At 40.1% G+C, this 26,709-nt stretch overlaps 2 protein-coding genes across 2 annotated transcripts in view; one reads left to right on the top strand and one right to left on the bottom strand.

Moving 5' to 3' along the window:
• Positions 1-26,709, top strand: part of LOC145466643 (uncharacterized) — a 246,132-nt gene that overhangs the window by 144,978 nt on the left and 74,445 nt on the right. The gene's annotated exons all lie outside the window — the stretch shown is intronic.
• Positions 2,257-26,709, bottom strand: part of LOC145466626 (uncharacterized) — a 39,435-nt gene continuing 14,982 nt past the window's right edge. The window contains exons 7-37 of the mRNA XM_081450332.1: positions 26,447-26,707; positions 25,781-25,870; positions 24,716-25,134; positions 24,365-24,496; positions 23,998-24,106; positions 20,470-20,528; positions 19,817-19,899; positions 19,317-19,377; positions 18,274-18,504; positions 17,376-17,538; positions 16,875-16,970; positions 16,071-16,145; positions 15,420-15,503; positions 14,782-14,843; positions 14,423-14,491; positions 13,900-14,020; positions 13,390-13,485; positions 12,641-12,759; positions 12,395-12,449; positions 11,639-11,969; positions 10,797-10,961; positions 9,911-10,253; positions 9,101-9,162; positions 8,597-8,721; positions 6,947-7,036; positions 6,343-6,438; positions 5,738-5,797; positions 5,113-5,176; positions 4,186-4,274; positions 3,568-3,627; positions 2,257-2,996 (exon numbers count right to left, since the gene is read on the bottom strand). Coding sequence (XP_081306458.1) covers positions 2,751-2,996; positions 3,568-3,627; positions 4,186-4,274; positions 5,113-5,176; positions 5,738-5,797; positions 6,343-6,438; positions 6,947-7,036; positions 8,597-8,721; positions 9,101-9,162; positions 9,911-10,253; positions 10,797-10,961; positions 11,639-11,969; positions 12,395-12,449; positions 12,641-12,759; positions 13,390-13,485; positions 13,900-14,020; positions 14,423-14,491; positions 14,782-14,843; positions 15,420-15,503; positions 16,071-16,145; positions 16,875-16,970; positions 17,376-17,538; positions 18,274-18,504; positions 19,317-19,377; positions 19,817-19,899; positions 20,470-20,528; positions 23,998-24,106; positions 24,365-24,496; positions 24,716-25,134; positions 25,781-25,870; positions 26,447-26,707 — 4,116 coding nt within the window. The 3' untranslated portion in view covers positions 2,257-2,750. The remainder of the gene's footprint in view (positions 2,997-3,567; positions 3,628-4,185; positions 4,275-5,112; positions 5,177-5,737; positions 5,798-6,342; positions 6,439-6,946; positions 7,037-8,596; positions 8,722-9,100; positions 9,163-9,910; positions 10,254-10,796; positions 10,962-11,638; positions 11,970-12,394; positions 12,450-12,640; positions 12,760-13,389; positions 13,486-13,899; positions 14,021-14,422; positions 14,492-14,781; positions 14,844-15,419; positions 15,504-16,070; positions 16,146-16,874; positions 16,971-17,375; positions 17,539-18,273; positions 18,505-19,316; positions 19,378-19,816; positions 19,900-20,469; positions 20,529-23,997; positions 24,107-24,364; positions 24,497-24,715; positions 25,135-25,780; positions 25,871-26,446; positions 26,708-26,709) is intronic.

Here is a 26,709-nt window from a genome sequence, read left to right as displayed (position 1 = left end):
AACAAAACAAAAACAAAAACAAAAACTGAGCCAGATATAAGCCATTCCAGGTCGGACAACCGGAGTTGCAATATCATTTTCTTCGGGTCCCCTCCCTAAGATTTCTGCCGCTTGATTTTTTACGATAAGATTAGAGCCCCCCTACCTGCGGCAGCAAAACACAACACGCTATGATTGCCAGGCTGTCACTACGCAATCTAGAAGCCAGTTTTGCCTCGGCCAAACAGAATGAGGTCTGGGTTCCAGATTAGTCCCAAGTGTCCTAACTTTGAATCACAACTAATGTGCTGCTCAAGCGAGAGAGCATGAAGGGTGAGAGAGTTCATTTCAAATATAGGCCTTACGTTCAAGGTTAAACCCTCTCAAGTAATTTGTAGACATGTTATCAAGTTCTTTTACGCGTAATGTTATTGGAATTATCCCTGTCAGTCTGCCATGCACGAGTATCTCTCCTCCGCAGAGGATCAAAACTTTCATTATAGAGCCGCTGTGCGAGGTGAGTGCGGGCGCAAAGTCGTATTTACGTCAACCTACACTCATATCGTTCATTGAATTCTCCCCGCCCGGAAAGAAACCTTCCAGCCTCTGCGGAGGAGAGAGATATTATCCCAAGACAAAATGTGCCCATCTGTATCGATATGTACAACAAGCACCGTCCGGGTCACTGATGTCGAAATGTGAAATGCGAGACACCGAGTGGTTTAGGACGCTGGTGTTGTAATCCGGAGGTCCCGGATTCAAGGCCTTCACCCTGCCATTGGCGGGATTTGTTTCTCGGTAGTCCCGAGTTCAAATCCTCGGTCACGCTTTGTAAATAGCCAACTGGTCTGCCTCCTGCCAGTTGCGACTTCTAACTGTTACGTTTGTTTGAAATATTTGTTTCCTTTGTTTCAGTGGCATGCCTGTAAACTAGCTAAACTTAGTGCTTGTATAGCTAAGTGTATGACCACTATAAATAAGATTTACATTTTACATTTTAGCACCCACCAATAGAGCGGTTTTGACTTGAGCGTCGAGAGTAATTCTCACTTGCTTCGGTTTTACATTATTACGTTAAGCTATTGACTCAGAAATTTGTCATCCAATCAGGAGTAAAACGAAAACCCGTTGTGACTCGTTTACACAAGTTTGTCCGCGCTTTGCGTCAACTGCATGCATTTGCTTAGAGTTTCGACCTGTTCGCTGGATCGTGTCCCTTCTGATTGGCTAGCGTGATTACTTTGGTTAAGGTTCAATACGTTAAAAATGCTCTAAATATCCGGGCTAAATATAAACTGGTCATCAAATCACATTTGTAATAACAGTTTAATTCACGTCACCAACCTACCAGGAAATTGAATTGTATGGATAGAAAAATATCAAGCATTTCAAAATAATCTTAGCAGATCCAAGTCCTGTGTTGTACAGAAATCGTATCTCGTATATGTTTAAATAAATAACTTGGCTTACTTAAACATGTCGCGATTCTTTGCAAGTCATGCTTTTCATAACTTTGCATCGATATATACAAGACCCTAATTATATTAACTTGGCTCGCAACGATTTTACAATCGTAGAAATGTGAGTGGGGAAGTCAACTTACGTTCCACCCCTAGTGGCCCCCAACACGATCGACTGCAGTCTTTTAACTCTAAAATTTCTGGCTAAAACGTTTCAAAAGAGAGATTTCCATTGTCTACTAAACTATCTTAACTTAATCGCTGGAAAATTGCAGTCAGGCAGTCGAAATCTGTGTCGGTTTAAAAACGTTTCGCCACTGACCAACTACGCTTCAGCTAGAATTGTATTGCAATGATTTACCACAATTGACAGGAAGTAACGCGAATCCACCAGATTTCTAACCGAATTGTCTGTTTATATTAGATTTTAAATATAAATTAAATAACTAGTGATTCTCCAAAACCTAAACTACCTTGAAATGAGGTAACAAGTATTTTGTCTTTTATTTCACTATCTTCGTAATCGAAAGATCGCTGGCTTTTCTGGTGCACTCTTGAGTAGAGATGGAGAGTTTCACTCGACACAACAAATATCGAAAAAACCCTGTTAAGCTTCCTCATCTAGAAATTCAACTTTTTAATACTTTTCTTTGTATAGCCCCCCCCCCCCCCTCCACCCCCTTCCCACAATTTATAAACAGGAATTGAATTAAAATGGCGCATTATGCCTCACTGCAGCTACTTGACTTGGACTGTGCTGATTACAGATTTTGGGCTTCGAGTTCTAGTTCCTTTACAGCCTTGTTTCTATCGATCGAGGCTTTACTTTAACGGCACTCGGCAAAAACCAACTAACATAACATTATTACACTACCTATTCCACCAGACCGATTAAGGGGCGAAGACAAGAGAGGAAATTAAACAGAATTGAAAAAGAACGCACTAGAATAAACCATGTGCTGTTGTCTTAGCGGAACTGAGAATTCACCATTAAAAATCAGTGCTAAATTGTGTTCATAAAAACACTATTATAAACAACAGTTACAACTCGGTAAAAATATTTACAACAAGTCAAGTTTCATAAACTTGATTGATACATTCCTAGGAGAGAACGTCATACGGGAATTCCCACTGAATAGAAACAGTACCAAAATATGACGACAAACCGCTGAAATGTTAGGTTGACGTTTTCCTTACTGTTTCTTGATACAAAAGTTCACGTTCAATTTCAAAAACAACACTATTATTACCGTAAAATATTTACGTCAAATTATGTTTTTTCCGACGTCATGCACTGACGTCACGATGACGTCAACACGTCGAATCCGGGACAGCACCTTCCAAGGTAGTCGTACTCCTGGACAGGCTCATGCACCTTTTCCCTGCCATGCGACCGACGGTGTTCGACTTAAATTGGGGGACTGGGCGCGACGAGAAGGACTTGTCGGCTTCAGAGTGTCGCCGAGGGAGGCCTGGTTCGAACTGGCACGAGATATCGTACAGCTCTTTTTCAGTGTGAATCTTCTCGTTTGCGAGGTAGTCACGAATCTCGGAGACCTGAAAAGGAAAGCAGCGATGAGTAGAACTGCAAACAAACTTGGGCTGACGTACGGTCGGGATGGGTGAGATAGGCAAATAGTTAGTTCAAGGACAAAGTGAATGTCTCTCTTAACTGACGATGCTGAGTAAACGCAAAACTGACGATCACTTCTTCACTTGGCATTGTCTTTCACATATATAATTCATTCATATGACTCATTTTCCTCATACTCTGAGAACCTGCAGCAGGCTAAAATATGACTTTATTGCGAGACGACCTGCAGCAGCATTAAAGATTGCAACAAAGCTTGCACCAAGACTCTTTGGTCGGGGAACCGATGGAGAGGGAAGATGGTGGCGCCGGTTCACGGGCTTGTCGTAGCAGGATCATTTATCATGCAAGTTTACTTTTTCACTCGGCAAACTTGCAAAACAGGTATATGGTAGTTTTTTAATTAATGTTATATTTGTAGTTAGATATACTATTGTACTTACTGAAGATTTTAACCGAGTTTTTAAATAAAATGACTGATTGTTTGAAGAGGCCAAATATTCACGCAAAAAAATATACAATCAACAAACGGCCCACCTCCTGGAAATTATAAACGTCCTTTTGAAAACGTCTTATCTCGTCAATAACGAGGTAGATCTGTTAAAATAAAAAAAAGGTAAAATAAAAAAACAGAAATGCATGGAATTAGAGTCGTCAAACAAAAATTCATTTCTGAAAACATGATTTACTATCACAAGTGCGACGTTTTCACATAAAACAGCGCGCGGGAGTGAAACAGCGTCGCTTTGGCGGGAGAAACGGGCCATTTTAGTACAAGATCTAGGGAAAATTTCACACTGGTGAAACAGGTTCTCGACAGGTAAGCAAGCACAAGCGTTTTCACATCAGACATGACGTTAAGCGGCCATATTTGTCTTCCCAAACAATGAGATTTCTATTGTCTGGGAATGAATTCTTTTTTTCTGTAAACATTTTCTGTTTGGGAACATCAAAATGATAGCTATCCATGGACACGCTCTATCCTTTAACAGAGACATGCAGCCTTGGTTTACAGCGTACATCTTTGATATTGGACATCCATGTTATGGTCAATTAGCATCTGACAAAACAAGGTATCCGCTGACCAGTACGGCCTAGGGGCTCCGCATTTAGGTTTGGCCAAATCTATACATTATTCTAAAAAACGCCATTTACCTGTCTCCGTTTGGTCAAGTTGATGAGGCCACCTTTAAAAAAGTCAGGATTTCCTTCAGCGATGAAAGTGAGATCCTTCATGTAAATACCTTGATATATTAGAAAACAAACAAAAAACAAGCAAAAAACATTTATATCTATGGCCAAATTAACAAAGAAGTACTTGTCCTAAAAATACCGTGGATGGTCCTGGGACTCTCTGGAATGTCTACTGCCTTCAAACACTCGACAATTGATCGTAGGTGGGTACAACTGAAGTTCTTGTTGCTAACTGATCAAGTAGAATGAGAAGGTACAAACTAGCACAATCGACTTCAGTCATGGGACGGATGGATAAACCTCCAGGATAAAACGCCAAGAGGTACTTAGCTTACAAGATACGAGTGACATGTACGAGATTTGAGACGCAATACATCAAATACGAAAGACCGTGTTTGACCACATTTCCAAACACCGAGAAGCGAGTTGAAAATACGACGCCTAGCGGAGTATTTTTGACGAACTTCGAGGTGTTTGGAAATGTGGTCAAACACTGTCTTAAGGGTTTGATATATCTTCCCAATCGTAACTTAGACTACGGAGAAAACGGAGAAAACGGAGAAATAAAATCGTAAAAATCTATACTAATTAAGATCAGATATCCAAACGCCGTCACAGTCATGATTTCCCTTGTTTAAACTTGATGAATTATGAATGAGTTTGGGAAATGTACTTCACAACACGAGTGGTTTTTTTTTCCCTAAATTTTAAGCGGGTAATGTTTCTGGTCACAACGTAAAATGGGATCATTTTGACGCATGTTCACTCTTCGTCTTCAGTATTCTCAAGGTTAAGGCAATCTGGTTTTCCTCGCTCGTTGGTTTCTATAATAACTACCAACTTGCCAGTTGTACAAGGTGCGAATAACAATACATGTTTTAAACTTACCAAAGTAAGGAACTGACGGAGTGGGTGAGGAAGCAAGAGCTTGACGATATCTCTTGTAATTATCCTATCACGAAAGACATTTACAAACCACTTATTTCTTTCCATTCCTAACATTGATCAACGTGATTAGAACATAATTTCCCTTTGAATGCTTGTAAAAATCAGGCATACAATCCGTGAGAACAAACAAACTACTCACAAATGGAAATGGGGTTCAATGCTGTCGACAAACAGTCATGACTGGCAATCACCCGAAACTCAAAACGGGGTACTTCACTTCCACGACATAAAATACTGACTGAATGGCTGATGTTACGGTTGAGCTTGAATAGACTCTTCTGTATTTATACCTATCCTTGTTGTATCTCTTCTCAAGCCATGTACAAGTAAATTCTTATCTTACCTGAAAACTACAGAACAGTTACTTCTATAACGTCTCCGAGTGGCTCATCAATATAGGTTGTGCGAATTGTATTAACTTAAAATTTAATTTGTCCATGCAGTTGAATTTTTTTCTCGATTCTTTTACTTCCCCTAGCTACAAGTAGCTACCCTGCAAATTTGAGTATAAATAAAGTTATGCATTTATACATAGATATGTATCTTTCTTCAAGCGATGACCTACCTTTGTATCCATGAGGATTTCCATCTTAGCATACTGTTCAAGGAAGTCCTTAGGAACAAGCTGTAAGTAAATAATGCCCAGCGTGAAAAACTAAATGGGCACACTGTACAAATTCCTTGATACTTTAGTCGCCTACAGTTGGTAGAGATAAACTCCTTTTAATTAGTAAGTCTTCCTCGTAACATAAAAAAAAGATGGGATTTCTGAGGTCACAGTGGCCGCACGGAATCACCGGAGAGACCACTGACTCATATGGACGGGGCGTGGCCTGGTTTTCAGGGCCCTGGGTCGGGTTGTTCTAAGTCCGATTTAGCTAACACAGGATTAGCTAGCGAGAATTTTGATTTCAGTTTTGTAACTTTTCGCTGAGGTTTTCTGTTTATACTGTTTTTTCTTCTGTTCCCGTGTTCAAATCGTCTTCCCTGCCACTAAGATGGATTGTCTGATCAACCTCCAAACAGTTGAGATTTCTAACAAGTTTTCAATTTTATTTACAACACTTGTTTCTTCATTTTTAGTGTCCCCATGACACTTAAAAAGGTTATTTTTTTAATTTTATTTTGAGGGAGAAAAAGTAAACCTTAGATTCCTGTGCATATTCTCACCTCTTTTGTTTTATGCAGTCTCCTGACTGGTGCACTGCCCAGAGCTGCCACCACAATGGCCATTACCGCATTAAAGTTCCTCAGTTCAAGACATAACTGCCAAACCAACAAACACAGTAAGATATGTGTTTATAAAATGGTTGAGATACTACACGCATTCTCATTGGTCGATAGGTGTGTTTGGATGAGAGTATGTAAAACACGGTTGTGACGTTTTAAATTCGCGCGTATTCTTATAAAAGCAATAGAGTACTTTTTCCGTGTTTATACAGCCCACTTAAGGGGTTGGGAGAATTCTAGAAAGTTATGCAAACCCTCGATTACGTCTTGGGGTTGGCACAACTGTCTCGGATTCTCCAAACCCCCTTGTGTTTAGATGAGACAATGCAAACTCGGAAAAAGTGCTCTATTGCTTAAATACAAACACTGTTTTTGGCGTTCAATTTCCGTACCACGCACCCAATAGGTCTCTGGCAGGCCCATTAATGATCATAGGTGACATCACCAATATCTTCGCTTTTAGACAGAAAAATGCTCGATAGCGTTAACCCTGGGCTGTGTAACAGGGGATAAAACACCATACGTACACATTAGTTTTCATTACCTTGGCAGTTTCGATGAAGTTGATGAACATATTGGCACGTTTCTCCACTGATTTTTCCGTGACAATAGTGGCCGCAACCCACGTGCTCAGCTGAAAGAAAGTAATAAAAGTAAAAGAAGTTAATTCGTTCAGTGCTAAGTTTAAATTATTATCTTTATTTATTACGAGCTGCCGAATTGCCACCCGTCGGGCGACATTTAGATTTGACAATAAATCAGCTAACGAGAGTGCGCTTAGAGTCAACAAAACTCCGGCTATATAACAACATCACTTATTTAATTCCTTAACAAATTTTTTTTTTTTTTTGTATTTTATTGATATTTATACAAGTTTACAAATAAGAGTGACAATAACAATTGAAATTACATTTGCAGATAAAAGAAAGAAAAACTAAATAAACTAACGTGAGTACAGATGGAAAAAAAAACGAGGAATACTATTACTAATAAGAGTACTTAAGAGGAAAATACTAATACACCCAAAATACTTACTAACTATTTATATTAATGAATAAAAACTACGCTAATTTTTACTTTTTTTTAAGAAGAAACTACAGACTAACGCTAGTATAGATGAAAAAACACAACAAAACAAGAAATACTGTTACTAATAACACTACTTGTAAGGAAAATACTAATATACCAAAAATACTTACTAATATATTAATAAAACTACGTCAATTGTTACATTTTTTAGGCTGCCGGCCTAAATACAATTATTTGTAATAAATTTCTTCCACTTGGCGTCATGAAATGTTCGCGTCATGAAAAGCGAACAATTCCTTAATAATTAATACAAATTGTAACGACAAAGAAGTCGTTTAAATAATATACCAATTTTGATATATTAAAATTCAGCCTAACACAAGAGACCTGTAGTTATTCCCCAGAGCCTCGTACTGAGGTCTATTGTTTTAGGCTGAATTTTAAGATATCGAAATTGGTCTATTAAGAGTTTCAAAGCCGGTCAACGAGTGAATACGAATTATTTCTGTGACCACGCAAATCTGGGCTGGCATTATCAGTTTTTTATGCATCAACAGGCGAAAAACGGTCACTAGCTAGCTAGTTGCTCTTTTAGAGGCACCGCCAGGTCAGGCCAATAGACCAATTTCGATATATTAAAATTCAGCCTAACACAATAGACTTCAGCACGAGGCTCTGGGGAATAAACCCCACAAACTTTGTATTTATTCCCCAGAGCCTCGTACTGAGGTCTATTGTTTTAGGCTGAATTTTAATACATCGACATTGGTCTATTGAGACTATTCTAACAAACACGAGCTATTCTACCGTACACGAGCTTTTCCAATGAAATAGAATGAACGCGTCGGAAAACGCTGGCGAAACGGCAGAAAGCTTCAGGAGCACAGGTAGGCAAGGCAAGAAAAACAGCAAGATCTAACAGGCACCGTCTGTCGGGTTGTATATATATGAGTGATGATTACATGTATGCACATACCAATTTTGCGTAGCGGAGATGTTATTTTACAACAATAACAACTTCATTAACGTGTCTAGGTAATATAGCCGAGGGTGAAACCCTGTACTAATTGGGGATAGCATACGCACTTAATTTAGAAGATAGCTAAGAGCCACTAACACGCCGACCAAAAAGCGAAGAAACGTCCCTAAAAGAAACTATAGGTACCTGATTAAATCTGTCGGCTACTTTCTCTACAGAGAGTCTTTCTTCAGGGGGCACTTTTCGTTTCTTTCCTGTTCCCATAGCAACCTTCTTCTGGATATCAGCTGAAGTCACTGCACAGAAACACTCTGAAGAAAGCAAGCCATATAACAAAATATTGTCAATGAAATCCCCAACCATCGGCCTCCTCTCCTGGCGAGGTCCATAGAGACAATTATTTTCAATCGGTATTCAGCAAAATTATTAACAAAGAAACTAAACAGACACATTTGTTTCAGTAGTTCGTCTGCTTGCTTCTTCTAGTTCTGTTTGTTTCACGAACTCCGTAAGGAGGTTAATTTACCTTTATCAACGACAGGTTGATAAATGGCTGTGTTTCACTTTCCCGCCGATGCAGTCCAACAGATCCCAAATACCTTATCACACAAAGACTCAACTGAAAGACGAAGCACTCGCACCTTTGAATTCAATCAAATTGAAATACAGGAAGGTAGTAAAAATTCATACCATGGTCAATCAGTGTTATCTGCCGAGCCAGTTCTTTGGGATGTTGCAACAAATCAAATGGCCTGCAATGGATGAAATAATTGCAAAAACAATCGAGATCAAATGCCAGTGATGCTAAGTCCCAATGCTCTTAGCACTACTCTTGCCACGCCTCTCAAATTTGTTTGCCAAACCCCTTCTCACCATCTCCTTTCTCATCTTGCCACACCATCACCATCTCCACGTCTATTGCCACACCCCCCTTTAAAAAGCTTATGCGACAACCCTTCCCACACTCCTTTCTACTAATCGTGCCAACCCCTCTACACAACACGTACAACACACCTCCCCACCTGTATTCCTACATGTCTCTCCATTTCCCTTTCCACGCCTCTTCTCCCTACTCTTGCCACACTCCTCTACACAATACGTGTAACACTCCTCTTCACCCCGATTCCTATCTCTCTATTTCCCTTTCCACGCCCTTCTCAATGCTCCCTAACTTACGAGAAATCTCGCCGAATCTGAATCTGTGGATCTTCTCACGCCCCTTCACCCTACTATACGACACGTGAAACACTCGTCCCAACCTCTAATCCTACACGTCTCTATTAACCTTTCCACACCCTGTTCAATACTCAAAGTTGTAAGTAGCCTGCAAACAGGCTCCCAGCGAGGGCGGGAAAAAAATCCGGCGAGCAAAGTGAGTCGTCCCTTCGTCACCAGACCGCTCTCCGTTAGCTCCGCTCGCCCTAGTCCAGATTAGGCTTGCTCGCACTAAACCCAACAGGAAGCGTGTTCACAGGCTAAGTTATAAGAGTTATAACTCACGAGAAATCTCGACGATTAAACCCAGGCAGCTCGGCATCCGGAGGGCATTGACAAATTAGCAACTGTCCATTGGTGCTCTGACCAAACGAGCGATTCACACTCTCAAAATCGTCATCATCGCGAAGTATTGAGTTAAACGGTCCTTTGTGGGTGGGTGTGGTCCGTCCTGAACTGGCGGAATCACTCCCCAGAGAGGAGGTGTTACTCTCAGGTGTGTACTTACGACTGCGACCGGAAGATGCAGAAAGCTTCAGCTCCTGCCCAACAGTGAAGGAGCCAGATGGGTCGAGAAGGTGGCGCTCGGTAGGTGAACTAGATTCGTCAACACTTGTTTCACTGCCCCCTGCAAGATAATTGTAATCGTACAGTACATGAAAGAGTTTGTGTACGATTAAAACACTTGGACCATACCCCATAACCTGCACCCACACAAGAGGTTTATTTTGAAGTCTTTGTACCAAAGTTGCCCTCTAGAAAGGTATTTAGGTCCGTTTGCGACAGACTAACAAACAAACTGTGCTGCTTGTTTTGGGAGGCGCTATGCAATTTTCGAATCAGGCGAAGTTTTTCTGAAACACATTTCAGAGACTTTGAACATCTGATTAGCAAAGGATAAGGTGGAATAGGAAGGGTTCTCAAACTCATTAATTATTTATACAGTCATCAGCCAGTCAATGCGGGATATTTGGATATTTGGATGGATCTTGATACCCAATGAAAAACAAGATCAAGATCCTAAGGGTTTTCATCTGAGATGAAACATGCTTTTGATTTGAGATCAAAAACTTGCATTTTTAATGAGTTTTTCTGCGAGAGGCATTCATTTTCCCGACGGAATCAAAACACTCCCGTACAGGTCAAGAAGACTTTACTAAGTATTTCTTACTCGATGTTCTTCCTTGCTGGGTTGTTGAAAGAGAGCTCGGTTCCCAGGAGGACTTTGAAGGGTCTAAAGTGCTCTGTAAGGAGCCCAAAAGTAGGTCCTCTGAAGTGTGGGACTCTACCGACAAGTGAACTGGACTTCCGGAAGATATTGCTGATGATACTGCTCCTAAAATGTGGGCCAAAACAAACCAAACACGATAATAAATATCGAGTTTGCTTTTCCAGATATGGTTCTTCCTCTCGTGAGTGCCATGCCCATGTCCCGTTCCAAAACCTTTAAGTCCGAATGTTTCGCCTAATCCTCCCTCTTGATTTTGCGAGAAACAGACTGGCAGCAGTCTAAAGCGTAACATACTGCAAGGTTCCTAGCGTATCCACAGCACTCAGATTTCATCAGCAAATGTATAACGACTTTATAAGTGGGGAAAATATTCAAGAGCAAGGCAAACGATACAAGCCTGACAAAAGTCTGTTTTCATACTTCAAAAAATTTCTATTTTAAATTGAATGTCTTTGTACAGGAAGGACAACAGGAGATATCGTCATTTTCGTCGCAAGGATGACATAAATATTCTAACAGGACGCAGGACGCGTTCTATCCCATTAATTCATTTATTGTTGGAAGGGGTGGAAATTAAGGACCTGCCACGTTTAAGGCTGTTCTCAGATAAGACTCATAAAAATCATGAACAAAACATGTCCCAGTCTTATACGTGAGAGTGACTTGTGCAAAAAGGTTTGTTTCTTTTTGGTTTGTTTGTTTTGTATTTAGTCTCTTTACCTCTTTGCAATGGGTCCTTGGCAAGTACTGGGAACAAGAAAGAACTAGAAACCCGAACAAACCTGTAGCGGACGAGGCAGCCTCGACACCAGTCTGCAGAGCCATGGCATTGCCTCGGTCATCCTTCTGTTGAAGCGCACCCTGCTGATAAGGCGCCGAGGATGAAAGCTTAGCTGAAATGGACAGCTGTCGTCTGACTCTGGCTGCATACTGATCTGGGACAGAGGAAGCTAAGGAAATGGCTCTTAGTCTGGACACTACTCCTGGGTCGCTGTCATACTTGTCAGAGTACAAAGCAGGTTTGTTTGCCATAGCGGCCAGGGCCTGTGCGCCCCAAACTTCGTTGTCCTCAGCGTATTTGCTCCATGGAGAGAAATCTTGCCTTGCTAAAATCTGAAATGTGACCATTTGGTTAATGGGCGAGGTTCACTAACCGATCAATAAAAAAAAACTCTATTAAAAAGGTGCGCTATCAACTGACAAGGTGAAGTCTGCATACAGAGGCCCTTCAGGCAGGAAAAATTTGAAAACGCAACAATCACCGATCATTTTGCATTCGTGTTTGAAGAAAACTCGGTCAGGGAAATCACGTGATTATCGTGACATCATAGTTTCCAAAAAGCTCCGTTTTGAAAATGTTTTCCGTCCAGACTAAAACACATGCAAAGTCGGCGCTTTCAAATTCTTCCGGCATGAAGAGGGTTTTCGAAAAGCTCTGTTTCCGTGACGGATTAGTGTGGACGGTAGCCCTGACCGTAGAAATAGAGCTGCGTTTTCCAATTCGTCCGGCGTAATGTGGACGGGGCCTAAACTCTCACCTGCAGCTCAACTTTGGTACACAGCAGAAGAGCATCGTTGATCTCCTTGAAAACACTGAAAGGAAATGTCAACCAGTCAGTTAAACATGCAACAGTGTCAGCTGGTCATTACACACCAAACTGACTCTATTACTCGACTGGCTTAATCGTCTTCATCATTCCATAAAGCAGCGCTTATGTCTTTGTCCTGTCATTGTTTTGTACTACTGTACCATGCTGAATAAAACGCAATAAAATTAGACTTACCCTTTGTTTTCCAGCATAAATTCAAACGTCTTGTTAATGAATTCCAAACGCAGTTTGGTGTCGTCAGCTAAAGACCTCCATCTCTTTAATTCCTTTGACGGCCAACTACCAATAACAGCCTAATGAAACGGCAAAAGGACATAAAAACTGCAAAACTCTGCTATAATATTGGAACAACATTATCAATACTTTTCACACAGCAAAGTGCAAATATTGGCCAGTATTGGATATTATTATTATTATATCTCTCAGTTACTACGCACGCTGTGATTGGTCAATTTAGTGGGACGTATTCTAATGTGCGACACGCTAAAATTTAAAGCTGCTTTTGTTGCCAGAATGTTTCGTGTTTAAACTGTGTATTAAAACTTGTCAACAACTTAACAACGATTTCAAATCAAGTCGTTTTGCTTTCGAGGTGCGTCAGAAACTTGAAGCCGTTCCGCGTGATTAGAAGTCGTTCCCGAACCCGTCAGATACACTGTTACCTGTTACCTGTCCACTTCGTGCCAAGTGGCATATAAGGCCTCAACAGACACAAAATAGAGATACAATAAATATCTTACTAACCTCGTCTTCTTGGTCCATACTGTATGTTACGGATCCACGTTTTTCCCCCTTCGATTTACGACCCGCGCTCGGCCATAAAACGAAGGGAAAAAGAATAGGTCCGTAACTTACCTTATTTAGTAAGAGATACACTGGAGGAATGTTAGAACAGTTTGAATATGTAACACTCCAAGACTAACCTTTGTTTTCTCATCCATAATGGTGATCTTCCTGGGACTGACACCAAAATAGCACCTGACCGCACCCCCCTTGGGATTAATTGTACCCATACACTCCTAGGACAGGGAAAAATCAACGAGTCAGTTATCTTCGGGCGTTTTCCATTTGAGCAAAAATTTCGGTTCGAACTTCTAAGACATTTTCCAATGGTGAATGCCGGAAACAGCATTTTCAGTTCTGGAAAACAGAACAACCTCACCAGGTGTACCGAAAATTTCTCTCATGAAATTTTCTTTCCATTTGATTTTGGTTCCGAATATGTTCGTTAGAATGGTTCGCATCCAAAAATTCGACAACTCTGGGATTTTGCGAAAACTTTCCCACGAATGTCCGCACAATTTGCATCCATTTCTAACGTTCCGGATTTTTCGGTCGAATGGAGAGCGCCCTTCATTTCAAATTTTAAAGAATAATCAATAGATATCTTAATCGTATATTACAAATGCGGACACACTTTGAATGGTTCTTGCCTTCAGTTTGTAGAAGCGGCATCCATAACCTGGCATTGCCTGACAGTAGTCAATAAAGTTGTGTTTGGCATTTCTCTCCGACATTTCACTGCTCACAAACTGTTCATACTGGGCTTTGATTCTGTGCAGGTGAAGTAGACAAAGAAAATAACAATAAATCATAACCTACAGTAAAACATGACAACGACGCTTTAATGAACAAACAATTTTTCGGTAGTCTGTATATTATGATCGTCCGGTTAAGTGTAGCTCTGAAAAGAACTGTTGTCGGTGACTGACGTTTTGACAACCTGAGCGGACATCTTCAGAGTCAAGTAAATAGTGTCTCTCAGTCGATAGTGTTATAAGCCTGGTCCGTTGAAAGTGATCGCTCAGTTTCGCATGATGGTTTTGGCTTTAAGACTCGTGTAAAGCCTGTCAGCAGTCATTGGTCGGTTCTGGTAAGTTTCGATCCTTTTATTGTCAGTCAAACTAAGTCGGCCTATTAGTCGTCCATTTACTATGAAACAATCTTATGTCTCACCTCTTTGCCATATTCTTCACCTTGTACATGGATGGATGTAAACTTAACTTGATACGAGAAACAGACAACCTGTAAACGAAAAACAACAGATTAGCAGACCATTAGCACAAGATTTGATCAAACACTTTTTAACTGTAAGGGATCAATTTGGAAGAGCAAAAATACGCCAGGGCAACTTCATAAGAAAAAAAAGAGAGGAAAGAAAAAAGAACCACTTGCATCACTTCATGCATTGCAAAGGACTAACGTGCTAAAACTTAACTCGACGGATAGTCTTGCTCCAGTTCACTAATTTACATTTAGAAAAAGTACTCTCGGTCACGGTGCGCTACAAAAATCGATAAAACGCCAAACCATACTTCTCTCTACTGGATGATGGAAAGAAACGTTGCTTCCCTCGCACTTCCGCTGACAGCAGATCCTGTGCAAAAATAAAATGACAGCAAATAAGCAAATAGATCATTCCATACACACAAAAAACCTCAATTCACTGATTTAAAAACATGCTACAGCCGAGGGGCCCCTCTGCTCGTAAATGTTGATGACATTGATGACCAGGGCTCGAAAAAAAAAGGCAGCTCTCAAATTTTGCCTGCTTTGAGCAAGTCTTAGTTTGCTCTTTTAATGATTTAGTTGGCAGACGACTTGCCTGATCCCTCGCCCATTGGGCAAGTGAGAATGAAAACTAACTTGCCCCGAATGAAAATCTACTTGTCCAGGACAAAGGGTCGGCACTTTATTCGAGCACTGGATGATGATACATTCTTTCATTCCCAGAGGCCATGACCCTTTTGGTCAGCACCGACCCGATTTTCTGAGCATGCACACAGCATTCGTTTCGTATTCTCAGCCAATCAGGTTGGTCAGATTTGACGGGAAGTCCGAGAATCAAGGTCTTCTAATAGGACCCGCCCAAAGGTCGCTATTCTTGGTGCTAACTAAAACGATCGCGGCCTCAGGAAACGAGAATAGATGACGATCAATCGAGTCCACCAACCTCAATATATAGTTGTAGTGCGCTCAGGTAAATAGAATCCTCAACAGAACAAGGCAGGCTTCCACTCACAACTGCTTTTTGACACTACAAGCAAAAAAGGTCATCAGAGTTTTACACAGCCAGAAACCAGGAATTTCTAGTCTTCTGTTATCAGTTGAGTAGTCACGCAATGCTTTCGAGGAGACGCATACGTGACAACCCAAATGACGGCCGCAAAGGTGACTGAGGGACCGGAGAAAACTAAAGAGTCACGCAACTCTGCAATCTGTTGTATAAAACAACTTGGAGTACTACTACTGGTTGTGGTACTAATTCATTGTGGGTTACCATCTGGCATTTGGCCAGGAAATGTTATAAGCAATATATCAAACAAGAGAAGCCGTGTTTTACCACATCTCCAAATACCGAAAAGATAGCTGAAAATATGACGCGTACCAGAGCAGTTTTGACGAACTTCGACGTGTTTGCCAATATGTTAAAAACCGTCTAGAGTGTTTGACCAAAAAAGAATATGGGAGACAAGATCGCAAAAATCTACGCCAATACAGATCAGGTATCCAAACACGGTGATGGTTATGACTTCCTTTGTTTCACATTCAACTTGATGAATCAGTCATTTTACAGCCATACACTTTACATTCTTTTCCTCACCTGTTCGTAAAGAATTGCATGGTGACAATGATTTGCCTGAAATCTATCCAAATGGTGCCTCTTTGAAGCCCTTTCCTGAAAACAAAAATAATAGTTGGATGTAACAACAGAAGCTTCAATTTAGTGAACTGCGAATCTCATAAATAATCAAAAGCCACATCTTTACGGTCGGCACACACTAGCGGACATGTTGCGGAGACGTGAAGCGGGGACAAGCGCCTCCGTGTATAGGCACACGGAGCGGATATTGGTTCATTTCTATGTGGCAGCGGGAACCGTTGGCAAGAGCAGTGCACACCATGCGTCATTGAAAACTGAGGTCATTTTATCCTTGCTTCATGACCAGCAAATTCAAACCAGCTGAATTTCACAAAAAAATGTCGCTGCAACATGTCCTCTGCATCGTGTCCCCTGTTGTCTCTGCAATGACCTTTAAATCAAAACTGGACTTTAGAAAAAAATAATTACTTTAAGTTCAAGTACTATGATTATCTGTATGAATTGAGTAAGGCGCGACAGAGCCTCGGTGACGAGGTTTTGGACTTAAAATAACCGCATTGTCACCGAGAACTTTCCTCGTTTCCAGTGGTAAAAACATAGTCGTCTGCAATTTCGCGCGTTTTGCTGCCGATGACGTCAAAGGCTGACAAGTTGCCATTGGAAACGGAGCCAGTTGCCCTTGAAAACAACACAAGTTGAATATTAAAACCTGGTCTCCAAACTTTCATCGCGCCTTTAATACTCAACTGCAAATCGTGATAATAGAAAGTGACAAATGAATAAACCGTGGATCTATTGGCTCACCACAAGGTTCTGAATAAGATCTTCCAAAATCTCTGCACAAGGGAGGTAAGGGCCACCAGCTTGTCTCAAAGGAAGTATCACATCACTTAGCTCAGACTAAAAAGAAGGAAAAATGTTTCATTGAAGATTGAAAGAGTAACAAAGTTGAATTTAGCCTGAAATGTCAGTCATCTCCTACCCTTAGGCTTATCCCTGCGCGAGAGACGCCTGAAGTCTGAGCATTTTAATTCCGCCCGGCGACGGCACTTACAGTTTCTGATATCTAGTTTCTGATTGGATTTCAGTTTGAGCACGATGGATACAAAAATTGATCAAAAAGAGATCAGGACTGTCTGATTACTTGTGGGTGTGCTTACAAAGGTGTAAATTCGGCATGAGGTAGTTATAAATCTCCTAGTAATACGTTCGACTGCTACACCGTTAAAGCTCTTAAATAATTTGTCTCCGCTTTTCCGGACCTGATTCCTTAGGCTAACATAAAGTAATGTCGCAGACACTCACTGCAATGACAGGGTTATTTACAAACTCCTCAGGGTATTTTTCAAGCCAGGCTGTCCACAGTCTCATCAGATGGATGTGTAACACAGGCAAAGGACTATAGTCTTGCATTTGACCAGTGGAAGGATCACCGTCAAAATACTTCCCAAACCAGGGGTCATGAAATCTGCAAACAACGATAATACATCGCACGTAAGTCAATGTGAAGAAGTTTTTTTTTTCTTTCTTTGGCGTAACCAAAGTTTAACTTGCTTCCCTCTTCTCAAATTCATTGAAGAAAAAAAGGACACCATGCCCGTAACGGTGTTTGGATATCTGATCCTAATTAGCATAGATTTTTACCATTTCATTTCTGTTTTCTCCTTAGTTTGAGTTTGGGTTTCGGAGAACATATATCAAACGCTTGAGACAGCGTTTGACTTCATTTCCAAACACCTAGAGGTTCTTCAAAAATACTCCGCATCAAGTTTAATTCTTTCAACTCTCTTCTTGGTGTTTGGAAATGTAGAAAAACATGGCCTCAAGTTCGATATACTACTTGAAGTTTTCAAACTCATTAATAATTTATCAAGTTAAAACAAAGAAAATCACAACCGTGAGGGAGGTCTCGATACCTGGCCCCGGTCAGCATAGATTTTGACGATTTACTCCTCCGTTTACTCCTTAGTTTTTGTTTCGATTGAGAAGATATATCAAACACTCGAGACAGTGTTTCATCGGCCATCCAAACACCTCGAATTTCGTCAAAAATACTCCGTTGCGCGTCATTTTTTCAACTGTTACTCTCTTCTCGGTGTTTAGATATCCCGATGAAACACTGTCTCTCATGTTTGATATACTACTTCAATCAAGGAAACCTTCAGTAAGAGACCGAATGGGTTACACAGACTGGTTTGTGTACCTGTGGAGCAGCAATCTCATCAAAATGGATGGATGGACATAACTCTTGTATGTTGTGAGCAAAAAGTCTACAATCTGATCGTCACTGGCCATCTGTTTGTGACCGGGACTACTGGCTTTGTACCAGGAATGTTTCTTGGTGCGTCCAGACCACGGTGGGAGAGTTAAACCACCCCACAGCAGCGACGGGTTGTGGGTGATGATTTCAACGATTTTCTCTATTCTGGCCCCCCTGTTGAAAAAAAAAAAAAGAAAGAAAGAAAAAAAAAAAAAAAAAAAAAAAAAACAGAGACAAAAGAAAGAAAAACAAATTATGAGAAGATGAAGTTCCAGTATATGAAAGATCTCTATTCAGGATCCTATGTGGTTTCAGACTTGTTAAGGTAAGGTAAGGTGAAGTCTGCATACGAGCCAAGTGGCCCATCAGGCCGGAGCTTATCCCGGTTTCTGTAGCATGAAGCGACTAGGAGTATTTCTACTCCCCCCTGGATGGGATGCTAGTCCATCGCAGGGTTACCCCCAGCGTTATGTTCGCCGGTACCCATTTATACACCTGGGTGGAGAGAGGCACTGTGAGAGCAAAGTGCCTTGCCCAAGAACACAACACAATGTCCCCGGCCAGGGCTCGAACCCGGACCGCTCGATCCGGAGACGAGCGCACTAACCATGAGGCCACCGCGCCTCCCTCAGACTTGTTAAAGGTTATAATAATTACTACTACCTAGGAATTAACAGAATATTTAAACTTGATAACTGTTGGAAGACATCATGTTTTCAACTAAGACTTTGTAATCAAATAAAAACGAAACTGACCACTTCAAGTTTAAAAGGTTGTGAAAGGTTTATAACATTGTCTTAGGGTTCTATCTTTTTAGGTGGGGGTTTGGGTAATGATGGAGGGTTATAAAAATAAATTAAAGTTTCAGAGGGGGCTTAAATAAACTGAGGGAAACTCGTTACAGAGCTTTAATAATACTTGAATCTACTTTAGGGATAGTGGCATTGTTATCAGTAGAAAAAGGAAAACATAAAAGCTCATTTTACTTGACGTATAGATGTTCCTCTCCACTAGACTCTGAGAATAGCACGTCCAGCTTTTCATCACCTATAAGTAACAATCATACATTTATAAAACAAGAGAAATTGAGAAAATGCAAGCTGATACCTGTGCATTCAGACTGTATGTGGCTGTCTAAAACCTCTGAAATCAAACTATAGCCATATTTAGCATTCCCTTCTCAAACCGTGGCCGTGTTTGGATATCTGATCGTAATTACCACAGATTTTTACGATTTTATTTCTGGATTTCAGTTTCGATTGAGAAGATATATCAAACACTCAAGACAGTGTTTGACCACATTTCCAAACACCTTGAAGTTCGTGAAAAATACTCGCGTCGTAGTTTCAACTTTCTTCTCAGTGTTTGGAAATGCGGTCAAACATGGTTTTCACGTTTGATTTACTACATCAAAACTAATATATCCTCTAGATTTTCAGGAAAAAAAGGAATCTTGCAAGCAGTTCAAACTAGAAGATTGTGGTACCTGGTACACGTTTAAAGAGATAAACTCCTCCAACATCCAAACAACCCAAATAAATCAGGCCACGAGCAGCATGATACCGCACTCTGCAAAAAATACAACACAGCTAGAATTAGGCAAAATAGTTATGATTTACAAATTTACAGTGGTTACAGAACATGGCCATCAAATTACACTTTGAAATGAAATCAAAATACAATAATCGTGAAGAAATACTATATCAATGAAGTTACAAAGATTGGTGCTGATCTGAACTCTTTGTGAAAAATAAAGGTCAGAAGACAATTCAACATTTTATATTTTATGACTGGATTTATGAACACCGTGTCAATGAAAACTGTGTTCCTAAGCACCAAATGACCTACTGGTTTGATTTTACAACTTTTAAAGGCCTCAGAATCACTCCAAGCAGTGGAAAAAATAATAATAGAGGAAAGGAAAATAAGAGTGGAGGAAAACAAAGATTGACATTCTTTTGAATTTTTTGTTTTAGGAATTTTTTATGCCTTCAGAGCAGGGCGATATTTTCTTTAACACTATTTTCATAAGACACATACACACGTACTTAGTTTTAATGAAAATTAATTAGAGCTCAAAGGCAACTTCATCATTATTACTCGAGAGCATGGCACCTTGAAGTTGGTCATTACATGTACCTTGCATCTCCATAGCTTAACATCTGTTTAAGACCGTCTACACCCCCAACCAATTCAATCTACCAAGAATGCAGAAACAGACAATAATTATTATTCTTAATTGTTATAACAACTACAACCTGACCTTTTTACCGACAGCATTTCAAGTACATGTTGTGTTTCAGTAAGGTTTAATGCGAATCCCACATTCTGTACAAGAACGGACAAACGACTAACAAGAACACACTCTGAGACCCTGTTCACACTAGGCCAGAGAAATTTGAAAACAGAGCTTTGTTTCTTCGGTTTGGCCTTCCGTCCACACTAATCCGTCAAGAAAACAGAGCTCTGCGAAAACGCTCTTCAAACCAGAGGAAATTGAGATCGTCTACTTTGTGTTTTAGCGTGGATGAAAAACATTTTGAAAACGAAGCTTTTCGAAAACGATCACATTACGATAATCATGATATTCTGCTGCCAGGGTTTTATTAGAACGTTAATCCAAAATGACCAGTTATTGTTGTGTTTTCGAATTTCTACAGCGTAGTATAGACCAAAAACATTTGATGTGTTTTAGGACTGAAAACTCCGTTTTCAAATTCCTCCGGTCTAGTGTGACACTATAATTGGGTATCCACGAATCTCTTAAATTCACGTTCCGATAATGATTCAATGTCGTTCAAATTCCAACACATGTATACAATAGTGGACAAATGAACAAGATAATGATTATCATGCCAATGTACAATGCATTACACACGCATCTGAGAAAACCACATTGATCCAATTGACTTAAATATTGAATAACTCACATTAGTAGAATTCTACTAGTATACCAATGCAAATGCTGTATTCTGATTGGCTAAGCCATTGCACACAATCAGCCATTAGTGTGCAGTGGCTTGATGTGGTCGACAAAATTGCATCGTTTCTCCGAAGTTTTGAAAGAACATTTAGAAACAAATGGGTAATCATCAAATTCCCGAGAGGATTAAAAGGAAAACATTTAGGGTTTCTTGAATTAAAAAAGCTTGCAAATTTTTAAAGAAACTGCTAAGCATGTGTACACAACTGCAAACGTCAAATTAACAATTGAAGGGGTGAGTGCAAAACCATGCTAAGTGACGATTTGGGTGAAAAAAAAATTTCGCGAAAGGGCTTGAATTTTTGCATGTGGTCTTCAATGTAATAGAAAAACATGGTCCTGTATTTTTGTCGTTGGTTTTTGCTTCGTTTATAAAGACGCCGCTAGGAAAACCGAGTGGTTTTTCTGCATACGCAATATCTCGAAAACGAAGCGAAGCTTAGCGGAAAAACTACGGGACATTGTTAAACATACCTAAACAAAACTGCATGCGAAATTTGGAGCGTTTTCGACAAAGTTCACTGTTGATTAAAATACCTAGCGCCCTTTTCCCGCCGAGGTCTTCAAATAAACGAAGCCGGGCCTTTGTTATGATAAACAGAGCCGACCCTTTGTTATAATAGCCAAGCCAAGCCTTTGTTATAAGTCGAAGTCTCGCCTCGGTTTATTATAACAAAGGATCGGCCCGCCGCGACCGCAAGGACTTTGATTTTACTTAGAAACCAGCAAAATGTCAATTTCACGCAACTTATATAAGCTCAAAATTGTTGATTTCAAGTCAAAAGTGGTTAAAACGTTGACTCATGTTAACGCGCGACGGCAAGGATGTTGATTTCTCTTAGAAAGCAGCAAAATGTCAATTTCACCCAACGTAAAAGCTCAAAATTGTCGATTTCAGGTCAAAAAAGGTTTAAATGTTGATTTCATGTTAACCCGTGACGGGAAGGTTGTTGATTTCACGCAACGTATAAGCTCAAAAATGTTGATTTCAGGTCTAAATAGGTAAAAATGCTGATTTCACGTTAACGCGTGAAGGCAAGGATGTTGATTTCTCTTAGAAAACAGCACAATGTTAAGTTCACGCAACGTATAAGCTAAAAATTGTTAATTTCAGGTCTAAATAGGTAAAAATGCTGATTTCACGTTAACGCGTGACGGCAAGGGTGTTGATTTCACTTAGAAAACAGCAAAATGTTAATTTCACGCAGCGTATAAGCTCAAAAATGTTGATTTCAGGTCTAAATAGGTAAAAATGCTCATTTCACGTTAACGCGTGACGGCAAGGATGTTGATTTCACTTAGAAAACAGAAAAATGTTGATTTAACGCAGCGTATAAGCTCAAAAATGTTGATTTCAGGTTTAAATAAACATCAAATAAGCACTTTTCCAAATACAGCAACGTCTTAAATGGCTAAAAATCACGAGATAAATACATATTTTTCGACAAACGCGATCGTAGCTTTATGTCACGCACCGCCTAACAGATTAACAAATTAACCCTTCTGCGCAACGTACGGGTCTCCATACATCTGCATGTCCGCTGATCCCAGAAGTTCAAAACACTACAAATCATGCCGATATGAAATAAAATCAACGCAACCTGCATCACAGATCTATATTACAATCGATCGCTACTTGTTGGCCATGAAAAAAGCCGAAACAATCTAGTTACCAGTTCGAGAAACGCGAGCAGAACGTGATTGCAATGCATGCCGGGAAGGGTCTTTACACCTCGTGCGCGGGAAAACATGGCGGTCGATACAAGACAAATTTTATAAGTCAAAAACCAGTTCTCGCTTTCCAAACTTTGACACTAGCAACGCTTGGCAAATGGGCCACAACTCACGAGAGGGTATTTTTCTTGGGCAAGAACTGCTCTTGGACTTTGCTGCCTGGCTCGATCTGACTTCGAATCCGATTACGGTATATCAGCTACCTTCGAAGTTTCAGAACACACTTTGATTCTTTAAAACGTGCTGATGACTTACGGGTTTATCGAGGCTTTATGATGCCTCTCAACCACCAGGCAGGTATACAAGGTACTTTAACACAATGCTTAAGATATTAGTTGACAGAGCTCTAATGCGGCACATCTCTTTTTTGTTCGATGGTATTTCGTTTGCCGCTCGATCCATTCACGTGTTGTGCTCACGTCACAATAACCGATGTAAACAATCTGTTCCCAGATTTCCGCTCTATATATGCTGTGAGATTTGATTTTGACTTCACACACTATAAACAGTCTGCCTGTTTGCTGTTCAACAAATAAACTCCTAAAGACATGGCTAGGAAAAGCCAAGTATTTTTGCATACGTTATAACTTGAAAACGAAGCAAAAACCAGCGACAAAAATACAGGGCCGCGTTTTTCTATTACATTGAAGACCACATGCAAAAATTCGACGATTTTCACCCAAATCGTCACTTAGCATGGTTTTGCACTCACCCCTTCAATTCAATCCGCACGAATTCTCTAAAGTATGAAGTTTAATGCTAAGACCAGGAATAACTTGAATCTTTACTTGAAGGAAATTTCAGTAAGAATTCTACTCACACAATTAGATTATTCGCTCTCAACTTCTATGAGACGAGAGTTGATTTGGCCTTTGGCCTCACCAACTATCACCTCATAGGAATCTCGAGCTCATAATCTAATTGTTAATCAGAGCTAAGAAAATACTAACCTGCAAGTGATTGTCCACAGTCATGGCAATGTTTGCTAGAGTAGCAACACAATAAATCACAATTTCAGGGTTACCATCAGTCAGGGTCTCCAGCAGTAAAGAAAGTGGCCTACAACACAAAATATTCACATACGTTTAGATACCACATTGATAACTCTTGTTAGTATAAATAGCTATAAATCTACTAGCATTCTATCATGAATGCCATTCCCTTATTGCCTAGGATCCTCGCTGATTTATTCAGATGTAGATGGCTAGTAGCCTACCAGTGTGCGGTTGTTGAATTAACAGCAGACGCTTCTATTCAGTTTTGAAGTGTCTGTGAAAAGGATTTAGACAATTTACTAGTCAAGTTTTGAACAACTACCTTGTCTTGCCAAGTTCCACTTGCATCTTTGGATGTATACTGCTTGCAGACAGCATTTTAGTGGCAACTACTCTGGGCATTGTTTTGGAATGCAGGTCCATCAATGGCAGATGGTTATGGCCAAATCCAGGGCTGCAAAGATATACATCACAGGCAGATAACTAATTTATTAAATCTTTTATTTGAGCATACTCACAGTAGCTTGTTGGATGACAATTTTCTCTTAGTGTTGACTGTTTACAAATCTCCTGTCCCCACCTGCCCCACCTCCACTCCTCCAGTCTAAGAAATGGAATTTGCATCTCATTTAAGATTTACATGTAGGGAGCTAGAGAAAGAGAATGTCGTTACCTATAAAGTGGAAATGAATGATCGCCATCTGCTGAGCTTCCCATGCTGCAGATGCTGTTCTTTTTCTGCATCATATACCCACCATATGGCTGCCATACATCTGACCGTGCATCAGATGCACCAGAGTTGTTCCTCTGTATGGAACCCTTGGTACCTACAATGGGAGACATCTCTCTGGGACGTTCATCATATGAACTCTGACTGCATGTGCTTCTCTTGCGATGTCGTGGTCTGTCTGGGTTGCTTAGAGGATAAGGTGGTGGTGAGTCAGTCTGTCGCAGGTCAAAAGCACCACTGTCCACATCACTGATCTGTAGCAAGTTAAGCAGAGGTTCCAGGGGAATAGTCTTCAGAGCTGTGGAGAATTCTTGATCATTGTTGAAATCCAAGATACTCTGAAGTATCGACAAGCATGTGCTCTGAAAAAGACAACCACAATGGTCAAAAAGAGATAACTACTAAAGATTCACGTCAGCATATCAGATGACTCAATGGCTTTGACACCTTCAAATACTGATTTTAAAAAACAGTGCCACAAGCCCAAAGCCATGCAACTGAAAAGATGCACATTTCTTGGTGCAAACAATTCCCAAATATCCCTGATAATGTCTGTACTTAGAACTTGATTTGCTGTTTTATCACTCCATGAAAATTTGCATGTTGAGTCTTCATTACTATGGCATGCCACTAATGATAACTAATAGTTCTATCTAAGGACAACTGAGTTTCACTTTGGCGTTAGCGCTGTTTAGAAGCAGAGCAAATCATCAGTCGCTCGCTGAGCAAATACAAAAACCTCTTAACGAACAATATAAATAAAATTATAATCCAAAGGGCAGCCAATGATTTACATGCAGGAAATACCTACAAAAAAACAAAGAATCAGTGAAACAAATTATACAAAACAAATGCATGTCTCAATCTCTTATTCTAAAATATTGTATTATTCGGCTTTATCCTTCACTAATCTGAACAAGGTAAAACACTAAGATTGAGCTAATGTAATCAATGCAATATAGCGGAAATAATATTGTACAATTCAAAAATAGCAATAACAGATTGTACCTGAACAGGTTCTGGACTGTCGACCAGTTTTAAAACTGTCTCAATGAGTCCAGCTTCTACTGATCTTTTGCGACTATCTGCTCCCTCAAGCTAGACGGAAAGAGAAACGCATTCAAATTATTTGAACATAAAATACTCAACATTTTTTTAAAGATTAGTCAGCAGTATTCTGTCACACTCACTCTGACAAAAACTATTACATAAAATGCCCTTAAGAGCAAAAAGTAATATCAAAATATACATCTGGTACAATTAAACTGCAACAAGGCTAAATATTTGACTGGCTGTTATGTAACAGAGTAAAGTTTGTTTTTAAATCTTGTGGTTCACCACACTCTGTTTGCTCAAATAATGGATAACAGTTTCACAAACTCATTAACATTTCATTGCATTATTACACTGTACAATGGTAGTACATTACTAACAGTCAGGGGAATGTTCCTCTGATTTCTAACTAACCTGAACTTCATCAAAAATACTCCATTATACAGTATCCCATTCTTAACTGTCTTCTTGGCAGTTTAAAATTAGTCTAAGTGACACCTGAGATCATAATACACCCACTATCCTTTTATAGATCACACTATCCAGAAGAGTGTGAAGTATAAATTCAGTAACACCCATTGGGCAGAGATTTAATATCCAAGAGTTGATCGTTTTACTCACATTAAACAGATTGCCAATCAGTACTGCGATGTGATTGTTTATCACAGTTGAACCAGAGTCCATGTGAGCTAAGCTGATGAGCTGTCCAGATGCTTTAGGAAGACACAGATATGCCAGTAAACTAGAGTGACACTCAGGATTGCCAGACAGGAGGACTACTGGTTCAAGGGCGTCAATGACCGACTCTTCATCTCTCATGTAGTTGGAGCCTGTGCTAATTAATGAACTTTCCTCGCATTCTGATGTGCTTCTTTGACAACTCT

Source organism: Orbicella franksi, chromosome 13 (assembly GCF_964199315.1).
Source record: "Orbicella franksi chromosome 13, jaOrbFran1.1, whole genome shotgun sequence".
NCBI lineage: Eukaryota > Metazoa > Cnidaria > Anthozoa > Scleractinia > Merulinidae > Orbicella > Orbicella franksi.
The sequence above is the reverse complement of the archived record's forward strand: the minus strand, read 5'-3'. Positions and strand labels throughout refer to the sequence as shown.